General features: G+C 43.7%; 3 protein-coding genes across 7 annotated transcripts in view; all 3 read right to left on the reverse strand.

Annotated features, from left to right (window-relative positions):
• The window catches only part of zgc:162472 (uncharacterized protein LOC553495 homolog), a 47,285-nt gene extending 41,921 nt beyond the window's left edge, over positions 1 to 5,364 (reverse strand). For all 5 annotated transcript variants that reach the window (XM_063210822.1, XM_063210824.1, XM_063210823.1 and 2 more), the window contains exons 1-4: positions 5,273 to 5,364; positions 4,542 to 4,771; positions 2,186 to 2,948; positions 509 to 624 (exon numbers count right to left, since the gene is read on the reverse strand). In XM_063210822.1, coding sequence (XP_063066892.1) covers positions 509 to 624; positions 2,186 to 2,948; positions 4,542 to 4,765 — 1,103 coding nt within the window. In that variant the 5' untranslated portion in view covers positions 4,766 to 4,771; positions 5,273 to 5,364. The remainder of the gene's footprint in view (positions 1 to 508; positions 625 to 2,185; positions 2,949 to 4,541; positions 4,772 to 5,272) is intronic.
• A 1,838-nt stretch (positions 5,365 to 7,202) lies between these two features.
• On the reverse strand, positions 7,203 to 16,415 carry LOC134458492 (proteinase-activated receptor 2-like). The gene is made up of 4 exons (XM_063210825.1): positions 15,937 to 16,415; positions 11,195 to 11,384; positions 9,443 to 9,743; positions 7,203 to 9,065 (listed from the first exon to the last, which is right to left on the reverse strand). The coding sequence occupies exons 1-4, from the start codon at positions 16,001 to 16,003 to the stop codon at positions 8,433 to 8,435; spliced, it is 1,191 nt and encodes a 396-aa protein (XP_063066895.1). The 5' UTR covers positions 16,004 to 16,415; the 3' UTR covers positions 7,203 to 8,432.
• Positions 16,416 to 20,615: 4,200 nt separating this feature from the next.
• On the reverse strand, positions 20,616 to 24,754 carry ch25hl2 (cholesterol 25-hydroxylase like 2). The gene is made up of 3 exons (XM_063211408.1): positions 24,154 to 24,754; positions 22,569 to 22,670; positions 20,616 to 21,945 (listed from the first exon to the last, which is right to left on the reverse strand). The coding sequence occupies exons 1-3, from the start codon at positions 24,637 to 24,639 to the stop codon at positions 21,583 to 21,585; spliced, it is 951 nt and encodes a 316-aa protein (XP_063067478.1). The 5' UTR covers positions 24,640 to 24,754; the 3' UTR covers positions 20,616 to 21,582.
• Positions 24,755 to 25,016: the final 262 nt, after the last annotated feature.

Below are 25,016 nucleotides of genomic sequence, written 5' to 3' on the forward strand. Positions count from 1 at the left end.
ATAGTAGATGATACTTTAAAATACTAACTACTAGACTAATTAGTAGGGATGCACCGATACCACTTTTTTGAAAACCGATACAAGTACGAGTACATTAATGTGTGTACTTGCCGATACAGAGTACCGATACCGATACCTTTTACCACCAAAATACAATGAAAATAAATGCATGGCCTTGTTTTTTTACCACCTGTGATATTTTCATTGTCCATTTCCATGTAGATTTAAATATTAGTAAATGTATGAGGTGGCACTTCTTTTCCATGCTGCTTTCAAGTCCACAGAACGTGACAAAATTTTGCATTGTTTTGTGAAATAGCAGTATCGCTCCTGGTATCGGCAAGTGCTTGACGAGTACGAGTACGAGTATAATGAGCAGTATCGTGTGCATCCCTGCTAAGTAGTCCTAATAAATATTCTAGCAGCGTTGTGGTACTTCATGGGGTTGGTAAAATACTAACTACTAGACTAACTAGTCCTAATAAATATTTTAGCAACGTTGTCGTACTTCATGGGGTTGGTCTTGGGCAGGTAGTAGATGAGCTCCCTCATGGTCATCTTGCTGGGGTCCTTCACCGTGTCATACTGGATACGCTTAGTCTTCACCAGCAACGTCTTCTGGTTCTGAGGAGAGCAGAGCAGAGGAGAGGGAGAGGGAGAGGGAGAGGGAGAGGGAGAGGAGAACAGAGGAGAGGGAGAGGGAGAGGGAGATGAGAGGAGATGAGAGGAGAACAGAGGAGAACAAGAGGAGACGAGAGGAGAGGGAGGGGAGGGGGAGAGGGAGGAGAGAGAGGGAGAGGAGAGGAGAGGAGAGGAGAGGAGAGGAGAGGAGAGGAGAGGAGAGGAGAGGAGAGGAGAGGAGAGGAGAGGAGAGGAGAGGAGAGGAGAGGAGGACAATATTGTATAAAGTAAAAACAAAACAAAACAGCAATAACAAAAAAGCAAGTCCTCAAACTTGAATTCCCTGTTCTAGACATTACGAATGGCGAGAGCATGAGCTACGGCATTGTTGTACAGTCAGCATTACACATTTTGTCTTTTTTTTTCCTCAACTCAGTTGTCTTTCACAAATTGATTTGGCAAGGGATTCCAGACCCCTTAAAACACCACAGAACACGAATCTCCATGGGGGGTCTAGCACTTGCCGGCTAGCAAGAAATGGATTATACCAACCTGTGCACAGTGCCCGATGGGGGACAATAAAGCTGCTGTTACTGCTGCTGCTACTGCTGCTGCTTCTACTACCACTACCACTACCACTACCACTACTAAGTCAAAGAAGGAATCCATCAAGACAAGATATGTTCAATAAAGAATTCTGGCAACATAACATTGAACAAAGAGCAGCAATAGACCTTTTTTTACTGTACATCATTGTGACAAGTGCACACACAGTGCACACAACAAAACTGCATTCTTGCAAAATCATGGGGGGCAGCCATGGAAGGTCCGCGACAAGACTGAGCAACGAAAGTGGATCCGCCAGGTGCGGTTCATAATGGGCCACCAGCGGGAATTTCAGCGATTAAAAGTCAGCTAATATTATGGTAATAAGTTAACCCAGTGTTTCTCGACCAGGTGGGGTGCCGCAGGTCCCCCTCAGGGGTGCCGTGGAAAAATGGCTGATAAATAAATTATGTAACATAATACATATTTGTCTACATTAATAAATAAATGCTTAGTCAGTGGAATCTTTCATCTGCCATTCACGCACAATAAAATAAATTTAGGTTGGCCCACTAAGCTGCAACTTTGAACGAAGGGTGTGTGACGTCTCCAAATGTGTTACTTTTCTAAGATTGTGTGGTATCGGATGCGATGCCATGTTACGGCTTGTTGGTTTGGGGTGCCTTGAAATGTAATAACGGGCAAGGGGAGTGGCGAAGCGGAGTGCCGTAAACGTCCCCTTGCCCATTATCAATTGAGCATAACAACGCAGGAATTAAATGTCTGCAATCACACCGATACCCCAACCACAGATGGTGCGAAGATGTGCTCTTCTTGCAGACTCCCTACCCCAATTGCAACATATTCTCATTACCGAAGTAGATGCGCTTGGTCTAACTTGGTGTAGGTTTACGCTCGATTGACCACAACTATCTGCCAATCAGAATCGAGAACCGGACCGCACAGTGTTAGATATATCAACAACACAGCAACAGTAGAGGAATGATGTGTGACTCACCTTTTCCTTACAGATCTCCAGCTTCAGGAGTTCCCTCAGCTTCTTTGCTTTCCCGAGTCGTATGAGGTCCGTAGAGTCCTTGAGGCCGTACGATCGGACCTCAGGCTGCTTGGGTTTGCCCTTCTCAGCAGCGGAGATCACCGCAAGTTTACGCTTCAACCTCTCTGCGGTGATCTCGGTTTCCTTTTTCTGTTTCAGGAGGTCAGTGGCGTCCTGCTGATTCCATGTGTCTGAGGTAGGCGATGGCGTTGCGTTGTCTGACGGTTGTGTCACCGCAGGTGGCGGTGCTGCTGCTTCTTTTGGCGGCCCCGACTCAAACACATCGGGCAGCTGAGTTTCCGTATTCCCTTTGTTGTCAGAAGGCGGTACGTCCTGTTGTTGCGGAGCAGGCGGTTTGGCGGCGGCATCCTCCTTGGGCCGGGCTCTGGGTTGTCGAGGAAGGGTTGGTAAGCTCGGTCGAGTTTTCGGCCTCCGAAGGGGGGGCGCCTTGTCTGCCGTCTTTGCCTGCTCGCTAGCTGCTGTTGTTGTGGTTGGGGGAAGAGGGTCTGTCTTTGCAGCACCCCTGGATGAGGAGAAGGGTTTTATTGAGGTGGTGGAGGTTTGAGACGGTAATGATGTGGATGTGTGAGGGGAGAGGGGTTCAGTGTCCGTATTTGAGGGGGCCGTGGTGTAGGGAGAGGGCTGGGACAGTCTTTCATCCTGTGCAGGTTTCTGCGACGGAGTTTCGGGAACCGACACATCGCCTTGGGGAACCCTCTCCGGTCTGCAAGGAGAACACACAGTGACGTCAACATAAATGCAACAACACAGACTGAAATGTGACCTACTTATCTGCAGAGATACATACTGTCTCTTCTTCTGACAAGAATGGGTTTTTTTCATGTTTTTTTCCATGTCGTATTTTGGTTGACATTCATTGGATTTGAGGCCTACCCCATGGGGTTGTTATACATTTTAACATGACTGCATTTATCCATATAAACACTCCAAAATCTTGTCACTGGTCTTCCAAGAAAAGGTCCTCCAGTCTATTATCAAAATATCTAATCTATTTTAAATAATGACCATTGTGTATAACGACTGCCCATAGGTCCTCCATCCAGTAAACATTAGTACAGTGAGCTGAGCCTGATAAGGAAGGAGTTTATCTCTGTCTGTAATGGTGGGTAAGCACACGTCACAATTGAACTTTGACCTCAACACGAGCTGTCAATCCCAGCTGTAGACGGTCTACTACTTCACTGAGTTGCTATACGACCCAAATAACAACTTTACATCATGGTGTAATTTCCACCTACGCAACATTAACCGTCTCCGCCCCTCTCTCACTTCCCATTCTACCTCCATTCTTGTACACAGTCTTGTCACCTCTCGCATTGACTACTGTAATTCTCTCCCTCAAAAATCTCTCCACAAGCTCCAACTGGTCCAGAACTCAGCTGCCCGCATCATAACTAAAACCCCTTCCTGTCACCATATTACCCCTGCACTCCAACATCTCCACTGGCTCCCTATCAAATTTAGAATTCACTCCACACCTTCAAGGCTATCCACAATCTTGCCCCTCCTTATTTATCTAATCTTATTCACATTGCTATTCCCTCCCGCCCCCTCCGTTCCTCTTCGTCCATTCTACTCTCGGTCCCTTCTGCCTGTCTCAGTATCATGGGGAACAGAGCTTTCAGTTGCTCTGATCCTCTGCTGTGGAATGCGCTTCCCAATGACATCCGCAATATTGAGTCTTTACCCCTGTTCAAATCCAGACTTAAAACTCATCTGTTTCAGTTAGCCTATTCTTTATGATTCTTTAACTCTATTTTGTTGTATTTTTTTTTCTATATGTTTACAATCTGTTTATCTGTCTTGTTTTACTTTGCCTCTCTCTGTACAGTGTCCTTGAGTTTTTTGAAAGGCGCTTTTAAATAAAATGCATTATTATTATTGTTATTATTATTATTATTAATAATAATAATTGTACCCGGGAGATATCATCAAACTATACGCTATTGGCAATCAAATAAGATAAATGGCACAGCAAAACTCTTTGTCTAATCAATACCACCTAAATGCACGAGTTTACTTTAGAATCTAAAGATTAGATTATGATTATTTAATCCCAAAGTCACAACGATTTACAATATGTGTGTATGCATATAGGAGTCATTTGCTGTGCTGTTCATCCAAATTATTATCTCAGAGACCAGGTTTACTAATTAGACAGAGACCACTTATTTACTTCCAAGTAAACGTTTTGATCAGTGCCTAAGTAGACATTCACACCTTCGAACAGTATATAGATGACAGATGACCATGCAATTCAACAAAGGTTAACAACATTCCGACAAGTGAGACTCACTGGGCAGGCCTAGCTGGCTCCGGCTTCTGAGTGTCATTGCTGGGTGCCTGTGTAGGAGCCGAAAGAGGCTGTTGTTCTGGTACCGGTACCGGTTCGGTCTGTTCCGAGCCCTGGGATGATGACAGGTCGGCATTCGGCTTGGATGCATCCTGGGAGGAAGCCACTGATGGTCGGCCGCCAGGGCGCACGTTCGGCCTGACGCTGATTCTTGATCTTCGAATCATCTCGGGCTACAGGGAGAGACCAAAACACTGTCATCAGAATTGCATGACATGTTATGCAACTTGCGTCATGCCAATACACCTTTAGTATCCTGCCTGTATACCTTCGATATATAAATCATTCTTTAGGAATGACGCTACGTATAGAGTCGCCTTGTCTAAGCACATGCCTGGGTGTGTTTGAAACACAAAACTACAGCACATGCTAGGGATTATTTTAATGTTTGACCCTCGGTTCACTAGTAGGCCTGTATGAAATACAGAGAAAGATTATTGCAACTCGTATTTCACGAATAACAACGTCACAAGACACAGACTTTCCCCCAGTTCAATAAAGTCGAATATTTGTTACAAATCAATTCTTTAAAAAAAACTCAAAACATCGACATGCAACGTAAGCAAGCTGGAACATGTGCTAAAAAAGTTGAGGCCTACCTCGTTTGGGCAGGCGTGAATATAATATAAGTTTGCATTTTTGCGAGCGAAAAGTATTATGAAAGAATGGCTTACCCAAATGTTCACAATGTAATAATAACGTTTATATCTTTATATTTTCCATGACCGATGTCAAAGCTCGTGCAGACGCGAACCAACTTCCTGTAGCTGCGTGAAGCCAGATACGATAGTGGAACAGTACCGGATGTTGAATTCCCAGTAAGGGCGGTAAAAGCCATGTATAATTTCAACATTAAAGTCTGTTCAACTCTGTCCAACTCTGTCCAACTTTGTCCAACGGTAAATCCAATTGTCAAAAATGTGTCATGCAAAATCAAAACTATTTCTGTGGCTTGGTCAAATAAATGAATAATAATTATTATTATTAAAGAAGGAAAATAATACATAGCCTTGGCCACATTGATGTGAGACCAAATGTTGGGGAAAAATAGCCAATTTGCCCTATGCTTACATTGCATGGCAATTTTAATTAATGCACAAAACAAAAATAATCAAAATGGAGTAGACCCCTGATATTAAAAGGCAACGTCTGCTGAATCTGAAATTTTAGCTAGTAAATTAATGTCAACTGAATGCGTGTCTATGCATGGGTGTAGCTTTAGGTGGTTGTAGTTTTTATATTTGTTTTCACAAATATGATACAAATAATATAGTATACCAGGACATTTTTACCATAGTTAAGTCCCCACCACTTTCCAAGCCAAACCTACACCTTTGGTTCCATGTGTTTAGAGAACACCTCCGTAGCTCCTTCTGTGAGTAGATAGAGAGCCAACAGCCTTGAGGCCTTTTGGCCACAGCCCACAGGTGGTTGGAAATAACCGCGTCTGCATTCTTGAGGAAGGGCTGCCCACTCTTGCATGGGAGAGACAGCTGACAGAGAGAATACGATTTATATAATTAGAGACATAAAGACAAAGTCTTTCAAAGTCTTCCTTTTGTGTCATCTTCAATCTCTTTTATGTTTTGTCAGCTTATCTTGTAACTTTTAGATGCATGGAATGTATGTAATCTACAACTTGTATTGTTTTATTCAGTCAAGGTCATTTTTTCCATTTTAACGTAGAAAACATAAAACAACCAGAGACTTGGTCTGACAGTCCGTCTGAAATACATGAAAATCTAATAAGGTCACATAAGGTCATAGGCTACTGTCTTGCCTTACAGCCTATGGCCCTAAATAGGCCTGCATGTGTGTCAAAATTACATATACAGCTAAAATCAATTTTAATTGTATGCGTGACCATTTGTTTGTTCAGTGGGAGTTGGATTGGGCCTGTTCTGTCAACGGCCTCCTGGGGGTGCTGTGGCACAGCAGGCCAAGACCCCAAATAGAACCGTCATGCCCATGAGGATCAGGGTTCGAATCCAGTCTGGGTCATTTCAAAATCCCAGCCCATGTCACTCTTCCACTGGCTGTCTGGCTCCATCTTTGACCGTCCTGTCTAAATAAAGTCTAAAATGCCCCCTCAATAAATAGCAACAGCCTCCTTGAAGTTTTCTTTCCATCATGACTCTGCATGCCAGTCATCGATCACACTGTCTGTAGCTTCATAATCTACAGATCTGCAGATCTCAAGTCTTTCATTACCCTTCCAGAGAGATGGCCTTTGTGTCTGCCTCACATAGGCCGTGATTTCAGAGATAAGAGGCATACAGGAAGGAATGCAGATAGCCTTTCTGTCCAACGCCATGAACACATTTGTCCACAGTGTGGCGCACCATTTAAAAAAAAAAAAAAACTGGTTTGACTGCAAAACTACATTTGGCGTGACAGAACAATGACTTCCTGTCGGACTTCCACCATCTGGTATCGAGACACCTGCGTGGGGAAGGGAACGCCCTCGCGACGTGTAGTTGGTCAACGCAGCCAGCTGACGCAAGTCAAGTTAACTGACTTCAGGCCTGCCGGTGAATGTGGGCTATACTTTTGGTGCAAACAACACAGTTTAATTTAACTTACGGATGAAAGACAAGCAGTGAATACATTTTTACAAAAGATTTATTGAAATAACACAAATAGAGAAGATAAACATCCTCAAATACATACAGACAAAGGAAGAAAATACAGTAACTTAAATATAAAATATATGGCAATAGCTTACATGATCTTGTGTTGCGTGGCATTGCGTTGTAAAACCACACATGGCATGGCGTGGTAGCAACATATGGCAAGAGTTCACACAAAAGGCATGATAAAAACAGACAAGACAAATAAAAAGTGTTGTTTCAATAAAAATTCAGCAGCACAACAAATATATTTCATACAAAAATAAAACCATCAGTAACCCACGTCTTCCACTTCACAGATCTGAAAGTACAAAAATATTCAGAGCAATATACAGTTCCACAGTTTGTCTTTGGGGGGAAAAAAATCACTTACCCATAACTCATTCTCCGCTTTAAACAGGGGTGGGGAACCTTTCATGCGAAGGGCCACTTCCAAATTTTATGAAGTCCTCCAAGAGCCGTACTATGTGTACACAAACCAGGATTTTCCCCTGCACATTGGCCTATAATATTGAAGGCAGACACCTTTACAACAGACCCCACCTTCACTAGGCCCACTGAAATTATAACTTAATTGTACTACAAGATTGCTTTACAAAACGTGTCATATTTCATGTGAAACTGCATAACATTAAAATTATATCTGGGCCCGGATAAAACGGCCTAAAGGGCCATAAACGGCCTGTGGGCCATAGTTCCCCACCCGTGGCTTAAAATGAGCACCATTGCAGGTGATAGTTATCTATGCACAACTCATTCTCCCCTTAAAATGTGCACCACTGCTTGTGAGTTATTTGAGCAGAACTCATTCTCCCTTGACAATGTGGGCCATTGCTTGTGATCGTTGTTTGCAAGGCTCTATATCAACACCAGCCAACTGCCCAAATGCAGGTGAAATTTCAGTTCGACTGGTAGAAAAGACCAACTTACTAGCCAATTACTTTGACCCATTAGTGAGTGCGTGTTTGGCTAGTGAGATTAACATCTACAAGCCATTTTGGTTGGTGATGAAAAAACTTAATTGAGGGCCCTGGTTGTTTGTGCGATAGTCTTGAGTTTTGAGGCAAGCAAGAGCTGGTCTGGGTGGTGGCACTGTACTGCTTGTGATAGGTATTTGAGAAGAAACTCATTATCCCCTTACAATGTGTGCCATTGCTTGTGATGGTTATTTGTGCAGCACAGACAGACTGTGTTTTTTTAAAGACTAGCAAGAGCTGGTTTGGGCGCTGGAAGGGTCCGAGGTGAAGGTTTGGGTGGTGGAGTTGTCGGACGTGTAGGTTTGTGACTTCTTGGAGTATTTCATGGAGCTGAAGGACACCCTCATCCTCTCCACCGTCCGGCTGCTGCGACACAGCAGCGTGTTCCTGACGTGGTCCCGGAAGTCCTCCGACACAAAGTAGTAGATGAAGGGGTCTAAGGCGCTGTTGAGGCTGGCCAGGCAGAGCGTGGTGATGTAGAAGCCATAGGCGTTGTTGACCCAGCCCTGACTCAGCAGAGCGTAGTGCACCACCAGCATGACGTTACTGGGGATAAACGCCACCAGGAAGACGAACAGCACGGTGATGATCAGGGACACCGCCTTCTTGCGGTTCTTGCCGGCGTTGCCGTCCATGGAGGCCCCCACGGCGCGTAGCAGCATGGAGTAGGCCGTCACTATGACGATGGTGGGCAACAGGAACACCAGCACCGCCATGGTCATGAAGTAGTAGTAGGGGTGGCGGATGGAGTCGAAGACTTTGTCGGGGTCCGCGATGATGCTGACGTCGTGGCAGGTGGTGATGTCTGGGTCGCGGAGCTTGGCCGTCTGTTTGTAGAGGTAGAGAGGCGTGGTGCTGACCTGGGGGGGGATATGGCAAAAATGTCATGTCACGTTTTTTCCAAACATAATATCTCTATTACGATTTTTTTTTTCACTATCTTCCATCGAAAAAAAAACCCAAAAAGATTTTATATTATACATTTTATATACTTGCAATTCGTAATTGCCAATCAATTAAATGTAAACACACTTATGATGCCCTCATAAAGCGCACCATTGGAATACAATAATGTAAAGAATAAAAGTGAAGACAACAACACTAAGTAAATAGACATCACTCTGATACTGATAGCAAACATCCTCACTGCAAGACGATCTATATGATTTCTCCACTTTGACAGATTCGAGACGGACGATCTTGTACTCAATTTCACATCATCATACAGTATGCTTACCCAGATGAAGACCCAGATGGCGAGCGAGACCAGGATGGCGATGCGGTTGTTCTTCTTCATCTGGGAGAAGGGGTGCGCCACCACCCAGTAGCGCTGGACGCCCAGGCAGGCGATGAAGAGGATGGAGCAGTACATGTTGCCGTAGAAGAAGCCAATCAGCACCTTGCACAGCGGCTCGCCGTACGTCCAGTTGTTGCCGTTGAAGTGGTAGGCGATCTTCAGCGGGAGCCAGATGACGAAGAGGACATCGCACAGCGCCAGGTTGGCCATGTAGATACTGGCCGGGTGCTTCTTCTTCGTCCTGAGGGAGAGGAAGATCAAAGAGTTGGGGTGTAAATAAATAATAATCGATTCATCGATCCTACTGCCGGCGATTCCATTAAGCCGGCGATTCGTCCGCTTTTTGTTACTTTGCACATTTTTTTAGGCATTTTATTTTGCCCATGCAGTAATAATACTACTGACTGTAATAATGAAGTTCCTCAAATAAAATGCATGCAGATATTTCAGGTTTTGTTCATCAGCTTTTAACATTTCCCACATAAGCCAAGTCTGTAATGTAAAAAAAAAAAACATGAGCCATTGATTTGAATCGAGGAGCATTCTTAACTATCGTAAACAATCCAATTGTTGGCCTAAGAAATCGATATTAAATTGCCACAAAGGCTCTGATGTACACCCTTATCAAAGAGGAGGTTAAAGTCCCCTTCTGGTTTTTACCCCAAGAGTCAAGTCACAGAAAAAGGAAAATGAAATAAGTGGGAGCAGTAAATCCTGATTGAAGTGGACTTTTTTCCTTCTCACAGGGTTCCCACACCTTTTTCATGAACAGATTCAAGCACTTTTCAAGCACCTTGAAGCACCACATTTTCAGTTTTCCAGCACCTTTAATAGATCACAGGAAGGAGATATCGGGGTCCTCCCCCAGAATTTTTTTTGTGTTTTTAAGAAGCAATTTCCTGCATTCTAATCAAAACTCTGAGGTAGTGAGGTGTCAGATGGGATTTGCCATTCGACACCCTAAAATTGATGTACCTGAACAATTTATTTCTATTATTTGGCTTACTGAGGTTGACTTGACACAAATTTCAAGCATTTTCAAGCACTTCACCAAAAATTCAAACATTTCACAACCTTGAAATCACTTAAATGAAATTCAAGCATTTTCAAGGAATTCAAGCACCAGTGGGAACCCTGTTTTCATCATTTGTTTGTCCAGCTTCCTGGTCAGAGGGGCCTATAGTAAGACGCTGGTTCAGTGGTAAACCAGGTTAGGTAAGAGGTAAATCATCATTATCTGAGTGCAGTACCTCAGAGTCTATAATGTCAGTGTACAGCTCTTCTCTAACCTGTTGGACAGAGGGCTATACCAAAGAAACTGGATCTAACCAAGAAGCGTCATTTTGTTTCTTTTCCGGTATCCACTTTATGTCGGGTGAACGCCCCTTTAGGAGACCTTCGGTTAGGAGACCTTCGGAGTCCTGAGGTTGAGAATAAATCAAGTCCCCTTAGCGCTGTAGATGGCGGTAGCGCACGTCTTGAGCAAACACCTCAAAAATAGAAGAAGAAGGAGGGGACAACGCCCCCTTAGGAGACCCAACTTGAGCCCACGCTTTTGCATTGAGTGGGCGTGGTTTGCGTTATCTTTCTCTTATCCAGTATTTTTGTGTATACTAAGAAGCTGGTTCAGGTAAGAGGTAAATCATCTAATAGAAGAGCCGGGAGTCCTCAGCGGACTTGTTTCCTGTTTACCTGAAGAGGAAGACCCAGAGAGCCATGAGGTTGGCCGGCAGCCCCACGCAGAAGACGACGATGTAGATGATGGGCAGGAAGACAGTGGTCAGGCTGCTCTGGAGGATCGCTCGTGTGGTCTCGTCCACATTTACCATGCCGGTGTCCTTCTCTTCAAAACCAATAAATCCTCTTCCTTTGGGAACTGCATCTGGGAAGAAAGAAATAAAGAGTTCATTAAACACAGCACACACCAGATTCTTTATTTTTTGGAGCGAACAACGCGTTCCGTCCAGTGCGTCTTCATGTTTGCATCTGAGAAGAAATGAACAGATTTAAAAAGGTGCGCTGTGTAGGATGGTGGCCAGAGTAGGTATCGCAATTATGCTTCTCATAGAAACTGTGCTGTCTACTGCCAAATTTGATCTTTTCATGTATACCGGTATTTACTAAATAATGAACTAATATTTACTAGTACGACCAAAGTACAGTGAGCTTTGCAGCTAAAAATTATGGACAATGGCAAAGATCCCCCTTTTCATGAAAAATTCAATGAATACTTTGAATTTAAAGGTGGTGGTAAGCATTCATGAAAAAGAAAACATTTGTGAATGGGCAGCATGAATTCTGAAAAGAACCTACTAACAAAATATTACACAGAGCACCTTTAACATCACGAGATCGGAAGGGACATTAAAAACAAAACAATCTGCACCGTGTCATTTGATGTCTGGGCCTGAATAAACAAAACCAAAAAAATCCCAGCCATGAAAGTGTGTTATGCTTTTTCAGAAATTCTGTCATTTTTCTGTAGATTAATATAAGGGTTGCTAGGTGGCTATTTGTTGTCAGCTCATTCATCATTTTACAGTCTGTATAGTGTAAACAATCTTTCTATGCCTTGGCATAGCTACTCAACTTGTTTAACAGCATAGTCCAATGGCTTGAGTAGGAGAGAGAGACTAGTAGTGACAGGTGTTGCAACAGGGGATGGTTGTTACAACATCTGCAACATCTGTTTCTGCCATCAGATGCAAGCTAGAGTGATTATTCCCACACTGTACTCAGTGGTCTCCAAATGGCGACCCACGGCCCAGATCCAGCCCGGGCATGGCAAACACTGGGCCCGACATGAGGGTGTAACAAATCAAAACATACTGTATGCTTTATGTGGCCAAACTGTCGGGTGATTTGTTTGGCCCTCAGCCTCATTTGCGCTACATAATTTGGCCCTTGGGGACTGCTGTACATGCTTAGTTAGATGCCCTGTCTTTGTGAAATGTGAGTATAATCACTCTAGATTGTATCAGATAGGGAAAAAAATGGATGTTGCAACCATGCCCTGTTGTAACTTTCTTGTTTTTTTGCCAATTGGTATCGTTTAAAATTGAAAGAAAAATGTCTGCACACTTAAATCCCCTTTGTGTTCTTTTTAATGATAGGCCAAGCTTTCGGCCTACTAACCTTCCTCAGGGCTCCTATCATTAAAAAGAACACAAAGGGGATTTAAGTTAGCCTGGTTCACACCAGACGTTGTGTGTGTAGCTTCGGCGCCCCCTGGCGGCGCAGAGCTACACACACTACCGTCTGGTACACAGCCATAGAGCACGCTCCGTCTCCAACCAGAAAATAGGCTGAGAATGTATTGCTTCAAAATACGCCGTCTGGTGTAAACCAGGCTAGATTTAAGTGTGCAGACATTTTTCTTTCAATTTTACACAGTTTTTGTCTATGTTTGGCACCTTTTAATCGAGAGCGCGGTGGGATCCGGTTAAACACAATTGGTATCGTTTAAAATGAAGACAATTATTAGGCATATGTTGTAGGCTCAGTTACTATCGGAGGTGCCAAAATTGCCACATATGAGGCCAATGCACAGCCTAGCACACAGACACACAGCCCACACCGTTCGGGCATGCCTGAAATTCCTATTGCTTCAGCAAAAACTGTGACGCAACCTCCAACAAGGACATTTGCATTTTTTCCAGGACTATTCTGAGTCAGTCTCTCCCATTGATACTGTCTGGTCTACGGTGTGAAACGGGGATGACGTCACCAGGGGGGTAAAGTGTGACCGAGTCACCAGGGTCCACGCACAATCCAATGAAAATATATGACTGGGGGGGGGGGTCCATAGGAGATAATTGTACATAGGGTCCAAAATTAGTTGCTTTGCCCCTGGACGATACCAGCAGCACAATCCTGACAACATACAGATACACATTATTTGAAGTGGGGCAATCGTAACAGCATTCCACTCAATCTTCTACTCAGTTTTCGCCCTTGAGGCCATTTAAGGGATGATCGTCTGGCCTACTTGTTTGCAACATGCCCCGAGCTGGGCCGTTAGTCAATAACCACACGGTTAGAAGATGACAAAACATTCACCAGAGTGTCAAGGTGGCAAAAGACAGGTAGCATTGTGCATTTTCACTTCAACTGGGTAGGCCTACGACATGTTTCACTTCAACTGGGTAGGCCTACGACATGTTTCAAGAAAACATGAATGTTGTCCCAGCCGTGGCTCAATTGGCTGGGCACTCAACTGCCACTCCGGAGCGGAGACCCGGGTTCGAATCTGGCCCGAGGTCCTTTGCCGTCTTATTTCCCACTTATTGCTCAACCGTGACCAGGCCAACATCACCATGCATACTGAAGAGCAGTAGTGATAAACTACTCACACTTTAACGCCTGTGATGAGCCGTGCCACTTTTAAAACTGCCCAAATTGTCCCTGCCATGGCCATCCAGTCAAAAAGTGGCGGCCGAGTCGAGCTGTGTCGAGCTTTAGGCCTACCAGAAAACTGACAGTGGGCCCTGCCGTGGCCAACCAGTAGGGCACTCGCCTGCCATGCGCCTGATCTGGGTTCGATTCCCAGCCCGGGTCCTTTGCCGACCCCTCCCAGTCTCTCTCCCCATTTGCTTCCCGTCTTCCTCTCATGCTATCCTGTCCATAATAAAGTCTAAAAAGACCAGAAAAGTATCTCTAAAACCGCCCAAATGAACTATCCATCACAAATAAAAGCTACATAGCTCTATTCACAGCTGACCTAAAAAATGACCAGTTGTCATCAACACGTGTTGCCTGTAAACGTGGCAAAAGATACAACTTCCTGTACGCCACGAAGGACTTGTAGGCTGTAATGGGATGGCATGTCATCTTACATCATTAAGGACTAAAATAATGAATCGTAAGTGCCATGGATCTTTGTGCAATGTCTGCATTGTTCCCTTGTGATACATTCCATGTCTGTGTATGAAAACATCTTGTTCTGTGTTTTTTACACGATATCTTCATTCAACACAAGCATTACGTGTTCATGGGGAAAGTTTAGATATTGACTGTGGTGTGTTAGGAATCACACAGACGAAAGTATACTACATTGACATTTTTAAGAATTATGATCATGCAAATACAAATGGTCAGTAGTCTGTTTATTAGGCCTCTGTTTTTGTCCATGCTGTCTTGCTGTATCGGTTGTCCTGGATACCTACATATGACGCCTAACTATTCTAACTATTCTGCACACATTATGCCATGTGACTGACGTAACAGCCAATCGGAATGTGGAGAAACTGAATTTGTTGCAATTGGTTTTGCAGTGCACGTTGTGTGGTCAGAAGGACATAGTAACATTTGGCTTTTGTAGCCTAGAGCGTTGAGGTCATCGCACCATTTTTAGCTGAATTTCTGATGAAAACCACTTCTTGAACAGCTTCTGCTTCTGTGTAGTTTAACACATAGTTCTAGACTTAAAACTTTCCATCCAGTCACACCAGAGGTCTCTGCAATCTCATTTGACAGTCTGTCATTATGTTGGACAAAGATCACACAGCTGTTTCCTGAACTGTGAATAGGCCTACAGGTTGTTGGTGTTACTTGGAAATGGTGCTAGGCTATGCAAACTAAATTGAGAATCAGCTCTATGGGTAGAATTAACAGACACCAAGCAAAACCATCACACGGTTCGTAGCCCATGTGGAAACGTATACACCTGATGAAATGTGGAGATGAAAATGAATGTTTTAATGATGATCTGGCAGAAAAAGAAGAGCATTTAACATAACTTTAATGTAATGTAAAAACTCTGCTTACATGTTTAGAGCATTTGGCTATGGCCACACACAAAAAAAATCTGAGGAATGCATCAGAAATTTCTTGAATGTGAAGCCTTCAAGAGTGGTGGAATTTAAAGGTCTCTCAAGAGCTGCAAAATAGGAAATTTACCGGGTAGGCTACACAAGATGTGTTAAAAAACCTGACAAAAGTTTGATTTACATGGCTCCACAGCAATAAGCTATTCACCCAGTTTCAAAGCTGTTTGTTGTGTCAACAGAGCCATGAATGCTGGAGGTTGGCCACAAAGGCTAGTGTACACTAAAATGTTAACTTTGGACTGAATTTGGATAGGCCTATGTCTACACATGGTGTAGATGAATAAGCACCGTGCGCTGAAGTAGGCCTATGTGGACGAAGAATGTCATACTTATTTACATCCACCTGTTCTTTTGAGGGTGACCTTGGGTGAAACTGGATGTTTTGACAGTCTTTTTGACCTCTTTTAGGTTATCACAGGTGACTTACTATATTGTTTTGGTTAGGCTACTTGGGCGTTACATAGTGACCTCGCCCTATAGCCCCAGTTTCATGATGTCGCCGAAAAGCCATTGCTCAAACTGACAACCATTACCCGACATCAAACAAGTTTTGAATAGGCCTATATATATATTGGAGACTTAAATAACGGAATGAACATAACCTACCTGTCTGCGCAAAAGATTGAAGAGCACAAAATAGAAACACAAAGTTGGCGAGTCTTGAGGCAGCCATTGTTCGGAGATAGCAAGGTAGGTGATCCTCGTTGTTCAGGTAAGCACTATTGTCTGCCGTGTTTCAGCTTTCGAAGTTTGTCTAGTACCTCATAGAAACCGACACACCCTGTGCGGCTGTCACGTGGTCGGGGGCGTCATGTTACCTGTCGCTGTCGCGCAGCCGGTTTCACAGGTTCAGCTTTTGCTTACTATTCGCTTGGCGCACCTGCGCGAGGAAAAACGGAACTGCGCGCCGCACAGCAAACACACTGGAATGGAATGTGAGTGGGGAGATGGTCCGTTTCCTGCAGAGTTTTTGTGAATAGCCTGCATAGGGGATGCAAAATACCTATTGTTTTTGGGTGACAGAGAGTAGCCTAGCCTGCCTGGAGATAAGATAGAGGATATTTCTAATAGGCCTGTATTCCATGTAACCAATAGGCATGGCTAACTGTGATATAGACCTAAGCTACAAATGTAGGCCTATCAAATCATGTTGAGAATGGTGTTCGTTGTGTGTGTGTGTGTGTGTGTGTGTGTGTGTGTGTGTGTGTGTGTGTGTGTGTGTGTGTGTGTGTGTTGATTTCACCTTCATTAAATGTTCACAATCAGATATGAATAAACTTCTGGCAATTATTTAATATTTATTTGTTGTTAATCATTAATATTTTTTAAAAGTAGAGCATGATAATACAGTAGGCTAATTTGTGGTTGCCAAGTATAAGAGTAATCCTGCAGGTGCTTGTGCAAGGCAATGGAAGCTGCTGTGGAAACACTGAGGTCAGGACACTGCGGTCAACAAATGTGAATCTTCAGGGAAGCCGACAGGGGCCGACAAAGGGATATGTTGTTCTGGGCCCAGGGAGATAGGGGGCCCGACTCATCATTACACTGTATGCCTTGGGTAGGGGGGGGGCTGTCAGCGCCCCTGAGTGTCTTAAAGGGACACTGTGTGAGATTTTTAGTTGTTTATTTCCAGAATTCATGCTGCCCATTCACTAATGTTACCTTTTTCATGAATACTTCCCACCACCACCAAATTCTAAGTATTCATTATGACAGGAAAAATTGCACTTTTCCTACATGAAAAGGGGGATCTTCTCCATGGTCCGTCATTTTGAATTTCCAGAAATACCCCTTTTTAGCTGCAAAAATGAATATACTTGGGCCATACTAGAAAATATTTGTTTATTACTTAGTTAACTTTCATGTAAAGATCAAATTTGGCAATAGTCAGCCCAGTTTCAATGAGCAGCATAGTTGCAGTACCTTTTTTGACCATTTCCTGCACAGTGTCACTTTAACACAGGTCTTCGACAGGGCCGTTCTCCTTGTCAGGATATTGCACACAGTTGGACTTGTCATCACAGCATAGCCTACTGGTGAATGAAACATCCTTTGACAAATTTGAAGAATGGGTGCTTGGAATTGGATCAAAAAGAAGGCTTGGCATTTTTGTTTTTGCATCCGTCTAAATTATGAACATCAGTCTCTAAGAAAGCAACGCTGGCTCCTACAGTCCCACAAGTCACTACCCATGCACACAGGGCTGCTGGCAGCTCTGCCCGGGCCCAGGACATAGTCATTTGAAAACTCCCCCCCTCTCAATGCACAAACTGGACTGACAGCAGGGGCGTGGCAGCAAATTGTGGGCCCTGTGAACAATCAACTCCAATGGACCCCCTACCCCAGCCACATATCTACATAAATTGGACTGTGTGTGGGCCCCCTATATGCACAGGGCCCTGGGGACTCAGTCACACTTTACCCCCCTGAACGACAGCCCTGAGTGACAGCCTCAATTTGGGCACCTCCCTTCGCCTGGACAGTTGACCTTGTTTGTGCCCCTGTTGACTGCCCAGCACAGGGCTGGACTGGCCATCTGGCATATCGGACATTTCCCTGGTGGGCCCTGCACTCTTGTGGGTGCGGGGCCCACCGGTGAGTCAGTTCTGTGCCACTAATTATGAGGGGCCCCTTTAAGTCAAAAGTGCCCGGGCCCTATTTCTCCCCCATGAGGGGCCCCTTTAAAGGGGGATGCCACTATTTTGGGGCTTAATACAGTTAAAATCGTTGACTGGGGTTCATAAAGGTGGTTAAGTGTCTTATTTTTCATGTTAAGCGTTGTCTTACTTTAAGACAAGTTCAAAGAGGGAATATGTCGCTAAGCTAGTGAAAGTCAATGGATCCGTGTAGCATTGTAGCATGCTACATGGATCCATTGACTTTCACTAGCTTAGCGACATGCTCCCTCTTTTAACTTGTCTTAAAGCAAGACAACGGCTTACATGAAAAATAAGACACTTTACCACCTTTATAAACCCTGGCCAACGATTTTAACTGTATTAAGCCCCAAAATAGTGGCATACCCCTTTAAGCCAAAAGTGCCCGGGCCCTATTTCTCCCCCAGTCCAGCCCTGGCCTTGCATGGCCCTCTGTGGCAGTCTACAATGGCCAGATAATTATTAACAGAATAAAGCCTGGCTATGCAAAGGTAACAATGTCTTCAACGTTTCTATGACGTGGCAGTTAAAGCTGAGGAAAGTGAACTCCAGCCAGTAGTTCAGCCATGAACAGGCTATGAAAAACACAGGCCTATAAAGAGGAATTGTTTTTGGAGACCTGTAGGCTACATTGCTTGCCGTAAGCCCTTGTTGGTAAAGACCAACAACAAAAAGAAAAAAAGAGTTTGACCCCACATTGTGGAAAGAGAATGGTTACGTAACTCTAGTAAAAAGGAAATATGGACCTATCCAACACTGTGTGGGCAGCGGAGAAGGCACTGGTGGACGATTAATCTGCTGGCTGCATAAAGCAGGGTGTCAATACTGCCCTTTGAGGGCCAAGTGCAGTAACTACGCCAACATCCACACAGAAAAGGGACTTCAAAATATTAGTATTAGGTTGGATATTGCAGCGGCGGCAAGTTTGACAATGCAATATCTCTTAAATGGGACGTACATTAGGACCGTTTGGCTTTGTCACAAGATAAAGAAGCTGTAATGAAGACCATTTTCAGTCTAAACTCAATTTTGACTAAATACGTTTGTATGTAGTTACTGCACTTTGCCTTTTTAGGGCAGAATAACAGTCCTTAAAAAGCCAAGATCCATGTCTTTAATAAAGTTTTTATTGTGATAAATGCATGCGTTTGTATACTGTATCTATGATGGTTAATTAGTCTCTTTTCAACCTGAGTAGATATCCAAACAAACAAAATATTGAGTTCATATGAACAGCATGCCGCCACTGACTGACTGTGGCCAACTTGCTTTAAAACACATCATACTTCGCATTCTAATTTCTACAGTTCTAGAACAGCCCACTGTTCTGATGCCAGCACAGAGAACATGAATGAATATGGGCCAAAGTTGCCCCTTTTGTTTTTTTTGCAAAAACATGCCTGCTTTTTTAAAGAGTGCAGTGCTGCATTCAGTGATTTCTCTGGTGGCTTGCCAAGAAATGTTTCTCAGAAGTTGACGCCTCTATCAGTTCTGTTTTTCAGGCTCCTCAGGCTGAGGTCTGTAATGGTCGCCTCGCCGGAGAGGTTTGCCGCTGATGGGGCATAAGCACCTCGCCCATCTTGGTCTGCAGTGCACCATGCAGATGCTGATGAGGATGAAGATGATGATGAAGGTGGTTCCTTGCCTGCAGTCATTTGGGCTTGTTTTTGATGGAACAGTGCTGCTTTTGCTATGCAGTGTGCAAGCGACTTTGCCATTTCAATGCATTCTGGTTCGAATTTTCTGTGAAAGTGCGCATGCATGCTGCGCAGACTGTGCAGCATTGCACCATCACAAACACGGCCATTGTAATGAAGAATTGATGAATTAGCGCTATCAAGTCAACTAGTGTTGCTGCATAGAGGTAGAAAATTAGACTAGAGGTGACACGACAATTCGCGACAGTACTGGGAAATGGCACATGGCGCCTCCCATCTTCTGTAGGTAGTGTAGGCACCTTTAGTTAATGCAAGTGAATGGAGAACACGCCCACCCCTGTCGAAACATGTACTAAAACTGTGTTAATATGAAGTAACACATTAATCAACGACCAGTTTTGAAATGTCAGGCTAAATATCTGCTTAAATCATGTGAGTTGATAAAATACATTTAAAAATCAAATTGTATTAATTATGTATATATTTAGCAACACACTTCAACTATTGTATAGTGTGTTGATGGACATTTTCCCATTAAGCCATTTTTTGACAGAGGTGAGCCTCCTTCTCCATTCATTTCTATTTCTAAGGTCTACCTACAAATAATGGCCGCCACAGATTGCAGAGAAAAGGGGGGCGGGGTCACCCCTAGTCTAATGTTCTACCTCTTTGGTGCCGGGTCACATCTAGTCTAATGTTCTATCTCTATGGTGCTGGGTCACCTCTAGTCTAATTTTCTATCTCTATGGTGCCGGGTCACCTCTAGTCTAATGTTCTATCTCTATGGTGCCGGGTCACCTCTAGTCTAATTTTCTACCTCTATGGTGCCGGGTCACATCTAGTCTAATGTTCTACCTCTATGGTGCCGGGTCACCTCTAGTCTAATGTTCTACCTCTATGTGTTGCTGTTTTACTGTTTTTCCCTCTCTGTATTTCACTCATATACAGATTGAAAATTAAAAAAAAAAACATTTGAGTTGAGATAAATCATTTTATTCATCCAATAAAATGCATCCATTTTCATTTGTCTATAGAAATGCAATAACGATTTGTTAATAAACTGTGCTTTATGACAAACCATTTAGACACATACAGTGTATGTCTTTATATTATCGAGAAAAAATATTTTGTAATACTAAAGATCAGCCAAGCAAATACACAGTTGATATGAACTGGTCTGAAACTGATCTGCAGAACAACTAGATGCCAAGTCAGTCAGGAAATCTAGTCTGAAGACTACATCAGAGATGCTAGAGTCTTCTCCAGTCTCTCTGACTATATTTGTAAGGAAATTTATCTGTGTACCCCAAACGCTTAAAACAAAGTAAAATCATCCATCAAACGCCTGACATATCTAAAAGAGAAATACTGCAGTAATGTAGGCTATGGTGAGGAAAAAAGGGGACACTTAAATTCCGCTCAAGTTCCTTTGCTCTTGAAGGTGCACTGTGTAGGATGGTGGCCAGGGCAATTTTCCAAGTCATAATGAACACTTTGAATTAGATGGTGTTCGTAAGTATTTGTCAAAAAGGTAACATTTGTGAATGAGCAGCATGAATTCTGGAAATAAACTACTAATAAAGATATTACACAGTACAGGAAATGGTCAAAAAAGGTACTGCAACTATGCTGCTCATTGAAACTGGGCTGCCTATTGCCAAATTTGCTCTTTTCATGAAAGTTTACAAAGTAATAAACTAATATTTTCTAGTATGGCCCAAGTACAGTCATTTTTGCAGCCAAAAATGTCAATTTCTGGAAATTCAAAATGGCGGACCGTGGAGAAGATCCCCCTTTTCACGTATGAAAAGTGCAATTTTTCCAATGAATACTTAGAATTTGATGGTGGTGGTAAGTATTCACGAAAAAGGTAACATTAGTGAATGGGTAGCATGAATTCTGGAAATAAACAACTAAAAATCTTAAACAGTGTACTTTTAAGTTCCCTTGTTCTTGCTCATCCTGCTCTTGTTGTTCTTGTTGTTCTTGAGTGACCCGACAACGAGAGAGGAGGGGGGGTCGTACGCCGTGCCCCCCAGCCAGTCCCAGTGGGAGAAGAAGGGGGCGTAGTTGGTGCTGGGCCTCTGGTGGTGGGCATCGTGCTTCGGTAAGCCGCCCCACAGCCCGAACGGCACCAGGTTGTGCATGGCCCAGGGGAAGTCGTAGCCGCAGTGGTCCTCGGTGGACACCCAGATGTTGAAGACCATGAAGGCCCAGGTGGTCAGGCAGTGGCACTGCAGGATGATGGGGTTGGCCGTGGTCCAGAAGCCCACGCTGAACAGCTCCCAGCCGGACAGGTACTGCCAAGGCAAGGCAAGGCAGGTCAAAGGTCAAAGGTCAGGGCAGGGCAAGTCAAGGCAGTGCAAGTCAAGGCAGGGCAAAGCAAGGCAGGGCAGGGCAGGTCAAGTGTACTTAACTATTGTCAAAAATCTATGTGTGCAATGACAGGGTTGATACAGAAGTTTGAAATTGCATTTCAATTGAATTTGAAATCTCCAAAGTGCATTTAGACTAAACATACATATAAGACATTGACAAAAATCACACACACTCACACATACACACACAATGTGCAGTAAAAACTAACATACACATGAATTTCCATACTTTCTCTGATACATTCACTAAATAAACTCAACCGTGCGCACACACACACACACACACACACACACACACACACACACACACACACACACACACACACACACACACACACACACACACACACACTGCTGGTGCTGATGGTGTACAGCATGGAAGGTGGAAGTTAATTGATGAGATTTGTTTTGTTATTTTATTTCACTTGTTATTTTAACGCAGGTGACATTTTAACTTTATAACTGTGCTGCATGCCACATCTCAACGGGTCTATTTTTCCTGGTAAAATAAATATAAAAATATAATAAATAACTATGAAGCCAACCTGTGTGACGAGGCTGAATGGCTCCTGGTACTGGTGGTGTACGGCGTGGAAGGTGCGGTAGAGCCAGCCCACGCGGTGATGCAGCATGTGCCAGAAGTAATACTGGAAGACACAATACAATACAATTACATTCAATTTCAATTCTTTATTTAAATCAGGCACATGGATAGTCCATACCAAGGTAAACAAGAGTATAAATTACATAGCAAGAGAAGTTAAGAATGGTCCATATGCATGGCCCATATCAAGTTCCATATGAAGAGCTCTTTTCCAAAACACTATATCCACCATTTTTGACGTTTTGCATTTTAATATTGGAATTGACTGTTAAAAAGTCCTTTCATCTATGTGTGAAATCTTGCCATTCAAATGTTTTGAGAACATACTTTTTTAGCCTCTACAAAATGCATTTTGCAATGCAATTCAATGGAATGCCCAATACAAAAATGGCAATTTCCCAACATTCTATAAAATGGATATATCTCATTTTGGAAAAGAGCTCTTCATATGCATGGTCCAGATCAAGGTAAACAAGAGTATACATTCCATAGCAAGAGAAGTGAATACAATAGGCCTACAACATGTACTTATACTATAGCGCAGTATCACGATGAAGTTGAATTCAAAGCGCTTTCAAAATACACACACACACACACACACACATACACACATTCCCACATTCACACACCAGCTCTGCAGTGGTGTAGTCTACTTTTTTATGGTGGGTATACTGTATATTTGACATTTTTTTGAAGTGGGTATACTGTATATATTTGTGCTATTCAAAACAATGGATCAATACATTTTAAGTGGGTATACTGAAATGAAAGTGGGAATACTCCGTATACCTGCGTTCTACGTAGACTACACCACTGCAGATCTGGAGGCATAGCATCAAGACTACAGTACCAGCGCAGGAAGACTGTTATGTGTAGTTCAAATGCATTGAGTACTTTTCTACTTCTCTGTTTAACTCCATCTTTAACATTGATGTTTTTTTCCCCATTTGTTAAGCACTCTGAGCTGCATGCCTTGTATGATATAGTGCTATACAAATACAGATATTATTATTATTATTATTATTAGTTTTTTTTCAGTGTTGGGAAAGTTACTCAAAAACTGTAATGCATTACTAATAACACATTACTGTCTTTTCAGAATAATCCCTTACACTACAATATTACAATATTTAAAATGTAAGGCATTACACTACTGTTGCATTACTTTAATTACTTTCGCCAAAATAACTGTAGGCCTAAATATGATCTGGAAATTTATTACAGTGTAATAAAGCTCATGGGTCCTGACTTTTTCACCTCCAACCCAGGAGGTGTTTTTGGTAGCATGCAGACTAAAAACTACCAGGCTCAGGAATAACTTCTTTCTGACCCACCACATTGAATACCACTAAAATCCAGGTCATTGTAATGCATTTGTAACGTAAGTTATTTGGCATTGTAACTAGGTAAATATTACAGATTCTTGCCCTGTAATGCCTTACATTACTGCATTACAGCGAAAAGTAATGCATTACAGTAATGAATTACTTTTGTAATGCATTACCTCCCAACACTGTTAGTTTTACCTGGAAGTCGAAGATGACCATGCAGCCCAGCACGCCCGCCAGGAAGCCCAGCAGCGTGGGGGCCTCGTCGGGTAAGGGGACCGGGGGCCTCCACAGCCACTGGCCCACCGCCGCCGGGAAGATAAAGACCATGTGGTTGTAGGTGGTGAGGCCCAGGGTCCGCCAGACGCTGCTCCAGGCCAGATGACGGTCCGGGTGCAGGCGGCGCCGGTTCAGCCAGGCCCAGTGCGGAGCCAGCAGGTCCAGGGTGGTGTACGCCGACACCAGGAAGAGGTAGGTGGAGACGGAGAGGAAGACGGGGAAGAGGGGCGAGCGGATGGTAGCCTGGTGGTGCCGGAGGACGTAGTCCCACACCGGCTGCAGCAGAGAGTCCTCGGGCAGATGCAGAGGCAGAGGCAGAGGCAGACGCAGGGTCACGTTGGTCATGTCTGGTAGATACAGCCCTTGCATGACATTGGTCATGTCTAGTGGAAATAGCCCTTGCATGGTGGTGGTGATCCTGGTGCCCAATAGGCAATACTGCAAGTGACTGACTGACTGCAGTGCCGAGCGAGAACTGCCAACTGTCAGTTATTGCCTCAAGAGACTGATGTTAAAAGAGAGAGAGAGAGTTTTCTCTGGTAGTACTCACTGGTGATTGTGGAAGCACCACCTCCAATATGGCAAAAAAAAACACATCTCTCTCTCTCTCTCTCTCACGCTCTGTGTGTGTCTCTCTCTCTGTCTCTCTCTCACGCTCTCTGTCTCTCTCTCTGTTTCTCTCTCTCTGCCTCTCTCTCTCTTTCTCTTTGTGTCTCTCTCTTTCTCTCTCTCTCTCTCTGCCTCTCTCTCTCTCTGTGTCTCTCCCTGTCCCTCTCTCTCTC

This window comes from Engraulis encrasicolus, chromosome 11 (genome assembly GCF_034702125.1).
Source record: "Engraulis encrasicolus isolate BLACKSEA-1 chromosome 11, IST_EnEncr_1.0, whole genome shotgun sequence".
Taxonomy (NCBI): Eukaryota; Metazoa; Chordata; class Actinopteri; order Clupeiformes; family Engraulidae; genus Engraulis; species Engraulis encrasicolus.

What these genes read in the sequence shown, in the direction of transcription:
- LOC134458492 (XM_063210825.1), bottom strand. Translation starts at nt 16,003, where the DNA reads ATGGCTGCCTCAAGACTCGCCAACTTTGTGTTTCTATTTTGTGCTCTT. An exon ending in TCAATCTTTTGCGCAGACAG is followed by an intron (nt 11,385 to 15,936) that starts GTAGGTTATGTT and finishes CTTTCTTCCCAG; the next exon opens with ATGCAGTTCCCAAAGGAAGA. An exon ending in CCATCTGGGTCTTCATCTGG is followed by an intron (nt 9,066 to 9,442) that starts GTAAGCATACTG and finishes ATCCCCCCCCAG; the next exon opens with GTCAGCACCACGCCTCTCTA.
- ch25hl2 (XM_063211408.1), bottom strand. Translation starts at nt 24,639, where the DNA reads ATGCAAGGGCTATTTCCACTAGACATGACCAATGTCATGCAAGGGCTG. An exon ending in TGGTCATCTTCGACTTCCAG is followed by an intron (nt 22,671 to 24,153) that starts GTAAAACTAACA and finishes TGTGTCTTCCAG; the next exon opens with TATTACTTCTGGCACATGCT. An exon ending in CATTCAGCCTCGTCACACAG is followed by an intron (nt 21,946 to 22,568) that starts GTTGGCTTCATA and finishes TTGCCTTGGCAG; the next exon opens with TACCTGTCCGGCTGGGAGCT.